Consider the following 13824-nt stretch of genomic DNA (forward strand, 5'->3'; position numbering starts at 1 on the left):
AGAAAGAACTCTCCGGGCTCAGACAACTACAATCACAAAAGCCGCAAGGTGAACAAGAGCGCAGGGTGGTAGTGGAAAAGGCCCAGTGGTGGCAGGGCCTGAGATGGAGCTGGATGTAGAGACACGGCTGCTGGTGAAGTTTAGGCCTGGGGCAGGGCGGGGGCAGGGCCGGGGCAGGGCCCGGGCTTGGGAGAGTCCCCTCTGCAGGGGGCAGTTGGTACTGGTGCTCACCTTGTGAGCATCACTCGCCCAGCATCACCCCCAAAAGTTCATGAAACATGAGACCAGACTTTGTTTGAATGTGAAAAATAAACTCTTTTATTTCAGTGCTCGCGCCTCGTGGTGGGAAAGCACAGCCGCTGCCTGCTTAGGACCCCAAAGCTTTTATAGAACCGTCCAGAAGTGGAGCTCTATTCATGTAGGACACACACGTCGGCTCATTTGGTGATTCTTCCCTTTGCAAAGCAGAAAGTTTTAAATACATCAGTGTGAGGTTCCCCAAGTCCTTCTCTGGGATTTTGGGAGCCTAGAGGCTGTGACCTCATCCCTCATCCTTCTTCCAGCCCAAAGGAGGCCTAGTCATGGAGAAGCAGCCGGGGTAAACCCCGAGATGACAGACTCACGAGCTCCTCAGGCTTCCTCGGGGGCCAGGGCTGTGTCCAGGGGTGCTGGCCCTGCCAAGGGGGGCTAAGGCACTGACTCGGTTGGTTAGTGACCAGCATGGGCAGTGAAGGCCCCTGGGAAGTCTAGGCGGCCAAGTTCACAGAAGGGCAGGGGCAGCCAGGATTCTCCTCCCTACAACTGGGACCCGAAGGGAGGTACCCAGGCAGGGGAAGAGGGCTCAGGGTAGGATGGTCACAGAGACGGCCTGGGCCTGGGCCTAAGCTTTGTGGAGCAGGGGTGGCCATCTGCAAGGCGGGACGGTAAGAGGCACAGAAGCACAGGGCTAAGCGCCCCCGGAGATGAACTGTTCAGCTCTGGTAGTGAGGAAACTGAGGCCCAGAGAGAGGAGGCAGAGTCCGGCCAGACCTGAGCTTGAGACAAGTTCTGATCCCGGCTCCCCAACCCCTCTGAGCCTCTCCTGCTCCTCGCCCCAGCTGGGCCCCTGCCATCAGTTCCTACATGGCCCTGCTGGCATTCTTGGGTCAGGGCTGGTGGCACCACGGAGCCCTGGGCTCCGAGTCACGGGCCAGACTCTGGTCCAGGACCCGCCTCCCCAGCCTCACACTTGACCGCCAGCGGCTGGGACTGAGGTCTCTCTTGGACCCTGTCTCCTCATCCAGAAGGCAGTTCCCACTCTGCAGCTGGTGACTAAGTCGGTGGTGGCCTTGTGAGCATCAGGGAGCACAGGAGGCACCGCACACAGCATGTGCCTCCCAGTGGGGATGTGGGTGGGGACGCTGTTGGCCAGGACACTGCTGGGATGTGGGCCCGGCCTATCTGCACCCCAGCTGGCTCCGCCTCTCCCAGGAGCCCCAGGTGCCTGGGAGCAGCTGGGGGATGGGTGCAGGACACATTCCAGGGGGCTGAGTTCCTGGGTCTAGCCAAACAGGCACAGCAACCCTTTATTGTCTGCTCTGAGAAACTTTGGAGTCGATCAAACAGTATGGATGGTGGTCAGTGACTTTCCCCAAGGCACCTGGGTAGGGAGGTGTGAGACCCCCTCTCACTCCAGCTCCAGTTGGCCAAGGTCGGGATTCCCACTGTGTTGGCACAGAACATTCCTCACGGCTAAAGGGGAATGGGTGGGTGGGGAGCCAGGCTCAGAGGGACAAGGTGGCCAGAGGTACCATCCGCTGCTGAGCCCCACAGGCAGCCCGCCCCTGCCCTAAGGGGCAAAGCTTGCTCATTAGCTTAGGATAGAGACTAGTCAGGTGAGGGCTCTTGGCAGGCTGAGGGGGCTGGGCAGGGCGCCCTAGGGGCCACCAATGATGACGTTCCGGTAGCCCTTCACCGCCTTCAGCCTGTCGCACTGGAAGTTCACCACCAGCTTGTGAAGGCCTATGTCGATGGGCAGCAGGTTCACCCTGGCCTTGGCGACCTCCCCCGGCTCCACGGGGTCTGGGCTGCAGAGAGAGAAGCGAGGGTGAGGAGAGGGTCTCTAGGGTCAGGTCAGAGTGACATGTGACTACCGAGCATGTGCCAGGACTTGGCCCAGAGCTCCACGAGAGTAGGGCTAAGGCCAGCAATCCCGGAGGCCCCACTGCCGCTCTCTGGGGGGCCTGGGCCTCTCTGTGTGTGGCGCATGCACTCGGAAGCCCATGACACACTCGGGGGGTCACTGTAGGCAGACTCAGGTGGCCACCCGAGTGACAAAGCATTGAGCTGTACCTACATGATCCGGGGGTAAAAAAAAAATAAAATAAAAACCCAGCAGCGAACGATCATGTGACACACCCACACTTGCACGTGGGTCCCTGAAGGTGGGGACTAAGTGGTTGTCACTGTCCAGGTGTGCACGCGCTCTGCATGGGCTGCCCGCGTGTGGAGATGACCGTGGGGAAGCCCGGCTGCAGGGTGGGGGGGCGAGTGGCCCCAGGAGGCCACTGCCCTCTGCACCTCCCTCCTCCTGACCCCCCAGCTGCAGCGAGATGGCACTTACACCTCCACAGAGATCTGCTCCTTGGTCAGGCCGGCGCCCTCCACCGTGAAGATGCAGTCCAACAGGGGCACGGTGAGCGGGTTCCTCAGGGACACCTCGGCCACCAGCTTGCGGTTCTGCTTGGGCTCTCCCAGGATCTGGAAGGTGGATGGGCAGGAGTCAGGGCAAGCGGGCTCCAGGCTGGGCTGCCCCTGCCTTTGCTATACTTAGGTCCACTGGTGGTTGAAGGGAGCCACGCCCAGCTCCGCCTCTCACCCTCCACTTCTGTGCCTGTTTCCTCATCTGAAAATACCCACAGGGACACCTACCCGGGGCTCTTCCCTGGAGCTGCAGCGAGGGCCCACGTGACTCTAGGGGTGCATGCACAGAGCCTCTCCCTTGTTCTAGGGTCTGGAGTGGACAGTTCACCGGCTTGGGAGCCAGGTGAACCTTTGCCCCTTCTTCACTATGTGACCCTGGGGAAGTTTCAACCCTCTCTGAGCCTTGTTTCTTCATGGAAGAGAAACGCCTGTCTGAGGGCTCTCGTGAGCATTAATGAGCTAAGATGTGCAAGGTTTGGCACGTGATGGTGCTGCCCGTCCGTCTGCTGTTTCTCAGCTTGTACATCTGGGGGCCCAGGGGTCCTGGCTCCTCCAGGTGAAATGCTATGATGATGGTGGGGGTGATCGACACAGCTTGCATGCGGAGCCCTTCCCACACCGCGTGTGGTTCCAGGTCCTTCCTGTGGCTGTGCTTTGAACTAGGGCACCCTGCATGCTGGCACCCTGCATGCTGGCAGCGTTAACCTCCCCTTGCAGATGAATGAACCTCAGGGCCACCCAGGCACACACCCCTGTGCTCAGACTCGGGGTGCCCTGCGACCTCTAAGGGCCTGGAGGCCCAGCCTTAGGAGTCTTGCAATTTGAGGATTCGTGATTCTAAGACCCCTGAATCCCACGACCCTGCACCCTGGAGCCCGGATCCTTTCTTGTCAGGATGCTTTCCTTGGATGAGGCGGGGCTCCGGGACCCTGAGGCTCCCGGGTTGCAGAGAGCAGGTGCGTGCGTGGGCGGGGCTGCCCTCACCCGGATCTTGATTTCTGGGTTCTCCAGGTAGAGGTCCCTCTGGGTCAGCAGGTAGCTGTTGGCCGCCGGCTCGATGAGGAGGCCCTGCACCTTGATGAGGTTGGACTCGGTCAGGAAGTCCCGGTACCGCTCGTACAGGATGGGAAGGGGGATGCTCTTCTCTGCAGGAGGGGACAGCAGGGGCACGTGAGGGCTGGCTCATCCCTCGGACCACAGAGAGGGGAAGGAATGCGCCTGAGGTCACACACTCAGGAAGGCGGGCGCCTGGGCTCCCCCACCTGCGCTGGCTCCCACGTTCCGTCCCGGGGAGGAGCCGAGGGGAGTGCTCCACCCCTGACCCTTCAGCTGGTGACCCGGGCGAGTCTCCTCACCTCCCGGGACCTGAGTGTCAGCACCTGGCCGTCAGGGTGCTCGTGGGGGTGGGGAGCACAGGCACCCTGGGCTGCATGGGGGTGGGTGGCGGCCACTTTCACAACATGCTCCCACTTCACCTTCCCTGGAAGACCAGGAGACAGGCTGGGGCAGGTGAACAACCGCCACAGGCCACGCAGCTGGGAGGTGCCACACGGGCATCCAAACCCACCACCCAGGTGGAGAGTCCCAAGCACAACCTGCACTCCCGAAGGACCACCATGGACATGGTGCCATTCCCCACGAGGCCAGTGGGTCAGACCCACTTTACAGTTGAGGATTGCCTTTCCCAGGAAAGGCCTGGCCCAGGAGAGCCAGCTCCCAACCTCCTTCAGCTGTGTGAGCCCGGGAAGATGAACTCCCCTCTCTGTTCCCAGGGACATCCAGTACCTGCTACACAGAGCTGTGACCAACAGTCACCTCCAGCAAAATCATACAGTGATAAGGGGATGGGAAAGGAGCTGGCAGGGCCCACCAAAGTGTCCCGAAGCCGGATCTAGGCCGTCTCGTCTGACAAGGACCCTAAGTCTGGGTGTGGGCCCTGCTTGCCCTCACTCAGAGACCCTGGGCAAGTCCCTGGTGCTGCTGGGGCCTCTCCTGTTGACGGGGCGCACTGTGGAGCCCCCTGCCCAGCCAGCTTGTCCAACAGAGCCCTCGGTCCCCTCCATCCCCCGACCACACCCACACACACAAACTTGCTCTCAATTTTTTTCTAACTTTTTTTTTTCCTTCAGGGAAATTTTTTATCATTACTTGCAGCAAACTATCTCATTTACCAGAAGCAGAAAGTCACTGGTAAAAATTAAAACAAGCAAACAAAAGTCAGCTGGGGTCAACCTGCCCGGGGCTGCTCGCCCTCTAAGGAGGGAGAAGAGCAAGGCTGAGGGAGGTCAAAGGCCAACCAGCACCTCGGAGCTTCTCCCTGAGCCCTGGGGGCTGATGGGGACCTGAGAACAGTCCCGGGCTCCTGTGGGCTGGAGGTCCACACCCTGCCCCTGCAGCTGGGGGGCTGTGGGCCGGGCGCCTCTGGCAAGTGCCACCCGCCACCCGCCGCCCCTGCACATCCGTCCTGGTGGGCGTGCTCCACGCTCTCATCAGATGACGCGATCCGGGAGCCACCCAGACTTCTGTGCCAACCAGGACAAAAGGGGGTGGGATGGCTGTTCCCAGACCTGGTGGAGCAGCTCTCAGGAAAGAAGGAGAGCCCTGCCCTCCAGGAGCCCCGGGGGGGGGCCCCGACTTCTCCAGGAGGCTGAGGCAGGACAGGGCTGGAGCGGAGAGCTGCTGGTCACAGCCCCTGGCCTCGGCCTCGGCCTTGGGCCACAGGCTGGCCGGGAGGAGGAAATGCTCATTCCTCGGATGATCTGCCCCGTTCTGGGCGGTGACCTGGGGATGGTCACCGAGGCCACACTGGCTACCGACCCACCTGGACGGGTGAGGGAGAAGGGTGGGGACAGGAAGGGGAGGGGAGAGAAGCCACAGACCCAGGAGGCAGGGCTGGGGGCAGCTGGATTTGGCTCCGTATCCTGGGCCTGGCTTCCTGTCCATTAGCACATGGAAATCCCCAGATCGTATCCTCAAAGAGCAACACACACCTCCCTGGAGTGGGGGGCTCAGAGGGCCAAACAGTCTCTCTCCGGTTGACCTGGACATCAGAGCCCCAGGAGGGCATCTTGGATGGGCTCCATCTTCGGGCCAGAGAACAACACACAGGACCCGTGCCCTTCCCTTCCCTCCCGACAGGCAGGCTGTGATGTCCCCCCAGCACACCCCAGGATGATAAGAACCTTAGAACAGTACTGTGCTGCTGCGCTCTGATGCTGTCTGGGAGGCAGAGGGCACACTCCATGCCCCACATTCCAGGAGAGGCACTTCCCCCCTCACAACGGCTCTGAGCAGGATCTGGCCCTGAGAGCGGCTGAGCCAGCCCTTGCACAAAAGGGGACCCTGCAGCCCGGAGTGGAGGGGAGAAAGACCCAGGGCCGCGGCCAGCGCCAGATGGCAGGAACAGAACCCGGGGTCCCGAGCGCCCCTCACACCTGTAGGAAAGGAGCCTGCCCTGATTCCTGGGGGTAGAGGCAGAGGTGACAGCGTCCCACACCACGGAGTGGCACAACGGCAAAGGTCCTGGGGCTTCTCAGGCTCCCTGGCTCCTTCCCATTTTTGCCCGGTGAGGAGTGAGGGCCCACGTGTGCCGACACCAGGGCGAACTTTCCAGATACTTCCCGCTCACCTCTTGTCCCCCAGCCTGGCGGCTGCCTGTCAGGGAGGCTGCCCGTCTGGGAGGCCTGCTCTTGCTTGCCCCATTTAGCAAGCGGGGATGATCTGGGGCTCCCAGAGCACCCGCCCTCCCCCGCGGACCTCCTTCCTACAGCCCAGGGAGGGGGCTCTGCCGCAGAGGTCTGGGTCCCTGCGGAGGGCCCTGACGGCGTCTGGCTGAGCCTGTGGGCCCAGGAGAGAAGACCCACGAGGGGACTTCAGCAAACAGTCCTGGGCGCGACTCGCAGGCCCGCTCTCTTGGGCACCGGCAGGCTGAACCCTGCACCCAGCCCTGGGGGTCCAGGGTGGGCAAGGGGAGGGGGAGGCGGGCGTCGCAGACAAAGGGGGTTAGCGGACGGAGGCTGTAAAGGCAGAGGGCGTCCTGCCCGGGCTCTCACCCTCTGGTCATCCTGTTGAATGTCACGCAGGCTCCCAGGTAGAGTGCCCGCTGTGGACACTGCTGACAGTGTCCGGGTACGAGTCCCTCGGGCTGGATGGGGACCCTGTGTGGAGCGGAGGCCTTTGCCCAGCGATAGGGACAATGGTCCACATGGTCACGCTGCCCCTTAGGGCATGGCCAGGGCTTCACACCGCAGCTCCCTGGGCTTTCCCAGCTCCAAGACCCCTCTGTCCCCTCCTGCCTGCTGGGCTGTCCCCAGGAGGAGATGGGACAGGCCGTGGGAGGAAGGTGGAAGATGGAACTCCAGCTGCCTCACACTGACCTCTGGGCCCAGGCACAGGGACACTGCAGGAGCCCCGGGGCCCGAGGGGACCACTGTGCAGAAGTCTGTCCCCATGCATGAGCGACCAACGCGGGCTCTGCCGGGGGCCAACGTGGGGCTGCCCAACACTGCCCTCCGGGCGGGGCTCTGCCAGGCAGGCGGGGCTCTGGGGGTGGAGCCAGGAGACTCCATATGGGCTGTCCAGTGCCCTTGGGCTGCCGTGTCACACAGGGCAGCTTCCGGCCACAGGCGCTACCTAACTTCTAAGAATTAAAACCCTCAGCAGCTGCTGCATTTCCAGCGCCCAGTGGCCACATGGAGCTGGTGGCCACCCGTCCTGGGCAGCACAGATGTGGAATCTGCACCCTTGCCGAGAGCTCCGTGGGCAGTGCCCACCCACGAGAACCTCCTTTCTCTGAGGCCAACAACACCGAGGGCAATGGAGACCTTCAGCCGGGCAGCGGGAGGCTCCTGCAGCTGGAGGCAGAGGCAAGGCAGTGGCCAGGAGAGGGGAGCAGAGGGTCTGAGAGCAGGCAGGGGTCAGAGGGAAATGACAGGAAACAAACACAGAATAGCACAGTTGCTGAGAAGACGGGTTCAAACCTTCCTCACTGTGTGACCTTGGGAAAGTTACTTAACCTCCCTGTGCCTCCGTTTCCTCATCTGGAAAACGAGGGGGGCAGTGATCAAGTCCGCCTCAGCTCTGTTCTGAGAACCGGACGGGTGGCTGTTTAGGAAGTGCTCAGGACAGGGCCCACCCAGGCAGGAGCTTTGTGTCTGCGAGGTCAGTTATGCCTGCTGAGCCACAGGGCCCTGCAGGGCACTGGCAGCCGGTGGCCACTAGACACGGGTCCTCACCTGAGAAGGGCTCCAGGGTCAGATCAGGCAGGCTCTTGGAGCCACACTCGGGCCCCAGGACCCCGTTGTAGCTGACGGTGCGGGCGCAGAGCAGGAGACGGCACTCGCGGGTCTCGGGGGTGTTGTTGGTGATGTAGGCAAAGACATCAAAGTCAGCGCCCATGTTCATGCTCTGGCTCACGCGGATCCGCATGGCCACCTCCGTCTCCTTAGCCGCCTCCTTCTCAGCTAGTTTGTTCAGGTGGTTGGCCTTCGTGAAGGCTTCCCTCTCCTCTGGGGACCCTGCAGGGATAGGGAAGGGAGCCCCAATCACAGCTGAGTCTCTTTGCCAGGAGGAGGAAACGGTCCTATTTTCCACAAGTGAACTCCTGTACATCCCTTAAACCCAGCCCCATGCCCCCTCCTTCAGGAAGTTTCTCTGACCACTCACTCCCTCTTCAGGTAGTTTATGTGCTCATCCCCTTGAGATGACTGAGGGACAAACCTGTGTTTCATTTATCTTTATGTCACACCGAGTCCTATAACGGAGCTTGGTGCATCCCCCACACACACAGAACACCAATTTTCTGGCCTCCGATTGTCTGCATAGGGACCACTTCCCCTGAAGTCCCTCCTTCCTCCTGTCTCCCTGTCCAGCTCGCCAGGGGATCAACTGCTCCTTTCTTTATCTCCACCCACCTCTCCTGGGCGCTTACGCCCTCCCCGGCTGTGGGCCGCGTATCTCTCTCTCCATCAAGCCTGGGCTCTGGAGTTTTCGAAGGCGGAGGGAAACGTCCTCTTCTGCTCTTACCGTTTCCAGCTAAAGCGCGGCCACCTGATAGCCAACCTCAGTCAGCCCAGGAAAGTCGGCGGGGACTTTGATTTTTAAGTCACCTCTGTGAGCCCCTCAGAGATGGCGCACACACAGTCAATAGTGACAAAGTCTCTGTCACGTTGAGGTGGCAAGTGGAGGCACCCAGAGCCATTTTAACAAGTCCTCTGCTCCCTACGGACTTAACGGGAGGATCCCTCGTCCTGTGCGGGATCGGACCCATCTTACCTTTGGGCTCCTCTCGGCCCATCTCTCCTTAACCCGCCCCACCCCCCTTCATGCTCACCTTCCCAGCTGTCCGTCAAACACTGAAAAAAACCCAAAAAACTGCCAAGTGCCTGGATGTGCTCCTTTGTGGCTTCTCTGGACTTTCAAGCCCCTCTAATACAATGACACTAAAGCCAAAAAGCATGGAATTGTCCCTCTACAGTTGTAGGTCCTGCCCCTGATGTGATGATGTTGTTGCTAAGCAACATGGTAAACAACATCATCCATTTCCAGGTCTCTACAGCAGTCACCCCTTCAGGTCCATCAGAGGTCAAACCAGGGGCCGGGAGAAGCTTGAGGGTGGAGCACTCGCCTGGCACATGCAAGGCCGCCAAAATTAAAAAAAAAATAAAAATGAGAGTTGAACCCATCAAAAAATAAGGCTTAAAAAACAGAGGAAATCCTTTTGTGGAATATAGAATCACTGAATTATTTTCCTAAATGAATAATCCTTCCCACCATCCTCGTTTCTAAGAGATGGAACGTAGCCTGCGGCTCGCTGACGTAGGTGCCCACTGAAGTGCACACACGCACACAAGGCAGCCGGGCTGGTAAACCAGGCACTTATCTGCAAGGCTGTGATAGAGGCCCCCCCAGAGCTGTGCCTACCCTCGGGGTACTTGTAAGTGTGGGTGATGTCCTCCCGGTCGTCGCGGCCCACGCCCTTGGTGCTGATCTTCAGCCCCACCACCAAGGAATTGTTGACGGACTTGTGCAAGGAGCCATCCTCCTGCCGGATCCAGTCCACCACGTCGGCGTTGACCTCAGCGAAGACGAAAGGGGCATCATACTTGGTGTTCAGGTCACCCTCCTTGATGGCACGAACAGGGACCGGGCCACAGCAGTATGTCCCTGTTTGGGGGTAGGAGGGAGAGAGAGAGGAGGGTTCAGAAAAAGGACACTGGAGCCCAACATTCAGGGTCCCATCCTAGTTCAGCTCTTATTAGCTGCGTGGCTGGGCCACTTACCCTGTGAGTGACAGACGGAAGGCCCTGGGCACACACTAAGTGCTGCGCAGACATTTGATAAATAAAACAGAAACAGATCCCAAGACTACCCTGGAGCAGAGCCGTGGGAAGACGTCAGAGGGAGGGCAGCTGTCCCATCTGCCTCTGAGGCTCAGCGCTGAGCGCAGTGTCCCCCAGCTTGCCCGGCAGCGGCTGCTACGCGGACAGTGCCCATATTTGTGTCAGAGTGGTTTATGACCCCTGCACCCTGGCCACAACTTAGATGTTGGGGACTAGGAGCTGGGCCGACATGTTTTGACACGTGATGAAACAGAGTAACGCTAAAGAAAATCCAGATCACGGGTGGAGAAATGCGGCTGGTACGTCGAGCAATGGACGTGGCTGGAGTCCCTAAGCCGGGTCCCTGAAGGTCCTGGCCACACAGTGCAGGGGTCCGTGAACTTGGATATGGAGAAAAGGTCATCTTCAACCCAGTCCCCTTTGGCGCCCCCCCGCCACTGCGAGCAGGCAACACAACTCGGTAGCCTCTCCAGAGCACTGTGACTCGTCACCCCCGAGAACCGCAGGTGTTTCCAAGTCACCTTGAGTTGTCCCAGGTCACAGGAGAGAGCATGCGTGCTCATCCCGATGGCTGTATTACAGGACAGACCGCCCCCCCCACTGGTCTTGTTCTATAACAAAAGGGTCTGGCATCCGACCACAACTTTGTTTTCTCAGTCCTTGAAATAACTTAGGTTTTCTTTGTAACCAGACAAAGGGGCCCATAAAGCTTTGCCAAACCTTGCCTTGGTGCATTCTCTAAATCATGCACGTGCACATGCGTGCACACACACACACACACACACACACACATGCACAGACAGGGATCTGATTTGAAATTGCTGCAGCCACGTGGGAGGACGATGGTGCTTGTTTGGGGGCAGTGTGAAGGTGCCATTTGGCCTTTGTCCTTCCTTCTTGCGCTCTGCATTGCTTTTCAGATTATAAAATAGCCTACTGTGAAAAGGTAAGGAGGCCTGGCCGTGTGGCCCAGCCGGTGGTCTTTGGTGGTCTTTGGTGATCTTTGGTGGTCTTAGGTTGGAACCCCAGCTCCCCCGCCCCCCACCCGAGCCCGGCTTCCCACCAAGTGACGGCCACGCCCACCCACCCACCTTCGCTCTTCTCCTGGGGCGTGGGGTCCAGGGCCTGCCACCCCTCGTAGCCCGCCTCCAGGTCCGGCCTGGTCATCCACGACTCCACCCAGCAGTGGAAGTTCCTGAGGGGGAGGGACGCAGGGAACCGCTCAGCATGGCCCCCATGGATGGCCCCAGGCCTTGTCCCAAGCTGAACCCAGCAAGTCCCAGCAGCCCCTGGGCTCCTCCTCCCGGGGGTCTCAGCTGGGGCCTCGCCCTGGGCCCCCCAGCGCCCCTCCCTGCCCTTCCTGCCTCCTTCCCTGCTTTTCCTGCCCAAAGGCTCCGCCTGCCCAGCTTCAGGCCTCTTCACCACCGGCCTGGACACCCCGTGCCCCAGGCACCCCATCTCTCCCTTCCTGCCTCTGTCCTCAGGTCCCCAGTGGACTCGGCAGCCGCCTTACACCCTGAGGCACGGGGACAACCCACTGCCCTTGGAGACAAGCGCAGGCCCCTCCTCCCTCCTCCCGACACCCCTCCCAGTGCCGTGGTCACCCCCACACAGGCCTCTGCACAGGCCCCAGCCTCCCCCGTCCAGAGCTGCTCCTCTCTCAGGCCCAATTCAGATGTCCCCAGGCCCGTCCACAGTACCCCTCCCGGCCTGGCCTCCCGGCACCTCACCAGATCATCTCGCTCCTGTCGCTCTCCAGCTCCCCGAGCTCGTTGCGGAAGTACTCGATGAGCAGGTTGCTGTTCTGGTCGTGGGCCGAGTTGTAGTTGGTCACCACACGGGTGGGGACGCCAAGGCAGCGCAGCACTGGGGACACAGGGGCCACTCAGCAGGCCAGCCGGGGCCCGGGACACTGGCCCATGTCCACCCCAGGGCGCGGGCACCACGGTCCAGGTGGGGAGGGGACACTCCAGCCCTCTGCCTGGATGATGATGCTCGGCTCACTGGCCGCCCATGTCCCCTGTGACCTCTCAGCACTCCAACTGCACATACGACATTGACCCTCTGACAGGTCTTCAATGGCTCCCAGGGCCCTGGAGGTCAAGGCCAGACTTCTGCCTCTGACCCTTGGCTCTGCAAGACCCGGCTCCCCCTGTCGCTTTGGGCCAGCCACCCTGACCTCCAGCCCCTCCTGCTCCCGCTGCCTCGGGGCACTGGCACACGCTGTGCCCCCTGGAAGGCCACCCTGCCAAGCCTGGTGCCCCGTCCAGGTCTGCATTCACAGCACGATGGGGTCCACCCTCATTTCCCCAGACGGTAACTGTCAGCGACCCTCTATAACAGCGTCACGGTGCAGGCCAAGGTCCGGGCTCGGGGAGGCCCCGCGTCCAGGCCAGAGCCCTGCTTCCTGGGGCGAGGGCCCCGTGGCGACGGCAGGTGGAAAGGAGCAGGGCGGTGACTGGCATCCACAGGCCTAGCGCAGGGGAGGGAGGAAGGCCCGGGCAGGTCCTGCCCAAAGCGGGCGCTGGGCGCTCCGGGGTGAAGGGTCGGGTAAGGACAGAGAAAGTACCGTCCTAAAGGGAAGCGGAACAGAAACCCAGCTGGCCTCTCCTGGGGACCTGTGTGGGACTTTGAGCTTTGATTGAAGTTGGGCAGGGGGCGGGGAGGGGATGTGACCTTCGGCCCTGTGCCCATCCGCCAGGCCGAGGGCTTCCCGGATGGCCCTGGATTCCGGCCCTGAGACCCGTGGGCGCGCCGAGAGGAAAGCGCAGCTGTGACCCTGGACCTCTCGCCTGGTTCCCGCACCCCTGCGCTCTGGACAGGGGCCAGGCCTGCTGCTGCCCTCGGTCACGGCTGGTGTCCCAACCCTGAACCTTGCCCCACATGCGGTGGATCTGAGTGCAGAGGCTGGGGAGGCCTGTCTCTGCTGCCAAGAGCTGGCACCACTCCTGACTCTGGGATCATGTCCCAAGAGGGCCACATTGTAAGGCGCTGTCCCAGAACTAGGCACACCTGGCCAGAGCCTGACTATGCCAACATCAGCTGTGTGACCTTGGGAAAGCCACTTCCCCTCTCTGAGCCTCTGTTTCCTCCTGGGTAAGAAGAGCTAAGAATAGCAGCCTGTCTGGATGTCATGGTGATTCAGAGAAAGGCCACAGTGTGGGCAGCCTGGTCTGCCCAGTGCCCGGGGCGGGACCGAGGAGGCACTCGGGAACAGCGACCTGTCACATGCCTCTCAAGGCAAATGCAGGTCTGGTCAGTGTCATCTGGCTCGTGGGCATGGAGAAGAGGCCCGGGAGCCACCAGAGGACGCAGGACCCCAGAGTCCCTGGAAACCCAGGCCCGGGTCTCACCTGAACTGTGCTAAGTGACATCTGCCCAGGCCCAAGCGCTCCCAAGGCCTTAGGCCCCTTGCCCCGCTCCCTTCTCCAGGGGAGAAACGAGGCTCAGAGACACCCATTCTCTCACCCGAGTCCACCAGCGCCGCAGGCCAGCTCCAAAGCCCGTGGGCTGGACCGAGCCTTCCTTGGCCTTGCAGAGAGGACAGTTGTGGGGGGGTGACCTGCCGCCAGCACTTTAGGTGACTATGGCATGGCAGGAGAGCCTGGGGGCCAGGCCACTGCTGCGGGGTTTCTCTGGGAGAATCCAGGGGCCGCTCTGAGAAGATGGGCTCTAGTCCCCCAGAAGCCAGGGCCTGGGCAGGGAGTTTCCACAAGAAAAGGGAGGTCAGAGGTCATGAGGGAGGCCGGGAGGCTGGGGGAGGCCGGGAGGCCTCGTGGGCATGAGAAGAGGCCCAGGAGCC

General features: G+C 61.1%; 1 protein-coding gene across 1 annotated transcript in view; it reads right to left on the bottom strand.

Moving 5' to 3' along the window:
- Positions 1 to 290: 290 nt before the first annotated feature.
- Tgm2 (transglutaminase 2) overlaps positions 291 to 13824 on the bottom strand; it is a 29350-nt gene continuing 15816 nt past the window's right edge. The window contains exons 7-13 of the mRNA XM_076851838.1: positions 11753 to 11888; positions 11114 to 11217; positions 9604 to 9846; positions 7917 to 8198; positions 3667 to 3827; positions 2603 to 2739; positions 291 to 2066 (exon numbers count right to left, since the gene is read on the bottom strand). Of these exons, the coding sequence (XP_076707953.1) occupies positions 1916 to 2066; positions 2603 to 2739; positions 3667 to 3827; positions 7917 to 8198; positions 9604 to 9846; positions 11114 to 11217; positions 11753 to 11888 (1214 nt within the window). The 3' untranslated portion in view covers positions 291 to 1915. The remainder of the gene's footprint in view (positions 2067 to 2602; positions 2740 to 3666; positions 3828 to 7916; positions 8199 to 9603; positions 9847 to 11113; positions 11218 to 11752; positions 11889 to 13824) is intronic.

This window comes from Callospermophilus lateralis, chromosome 3 (assembly GCF_048772815.1).
Source record: "Callospermophilus lateralis isolate mCalLat2 chromosome 3, mCalLat2.hap1, whole genome shotgun sequence".
NCBI lineage: Eukaryota > Metazoa > Chordata > Mammalia > Rodentia > Sciuridae > Callospermophilus > Callospermophilus lateralis.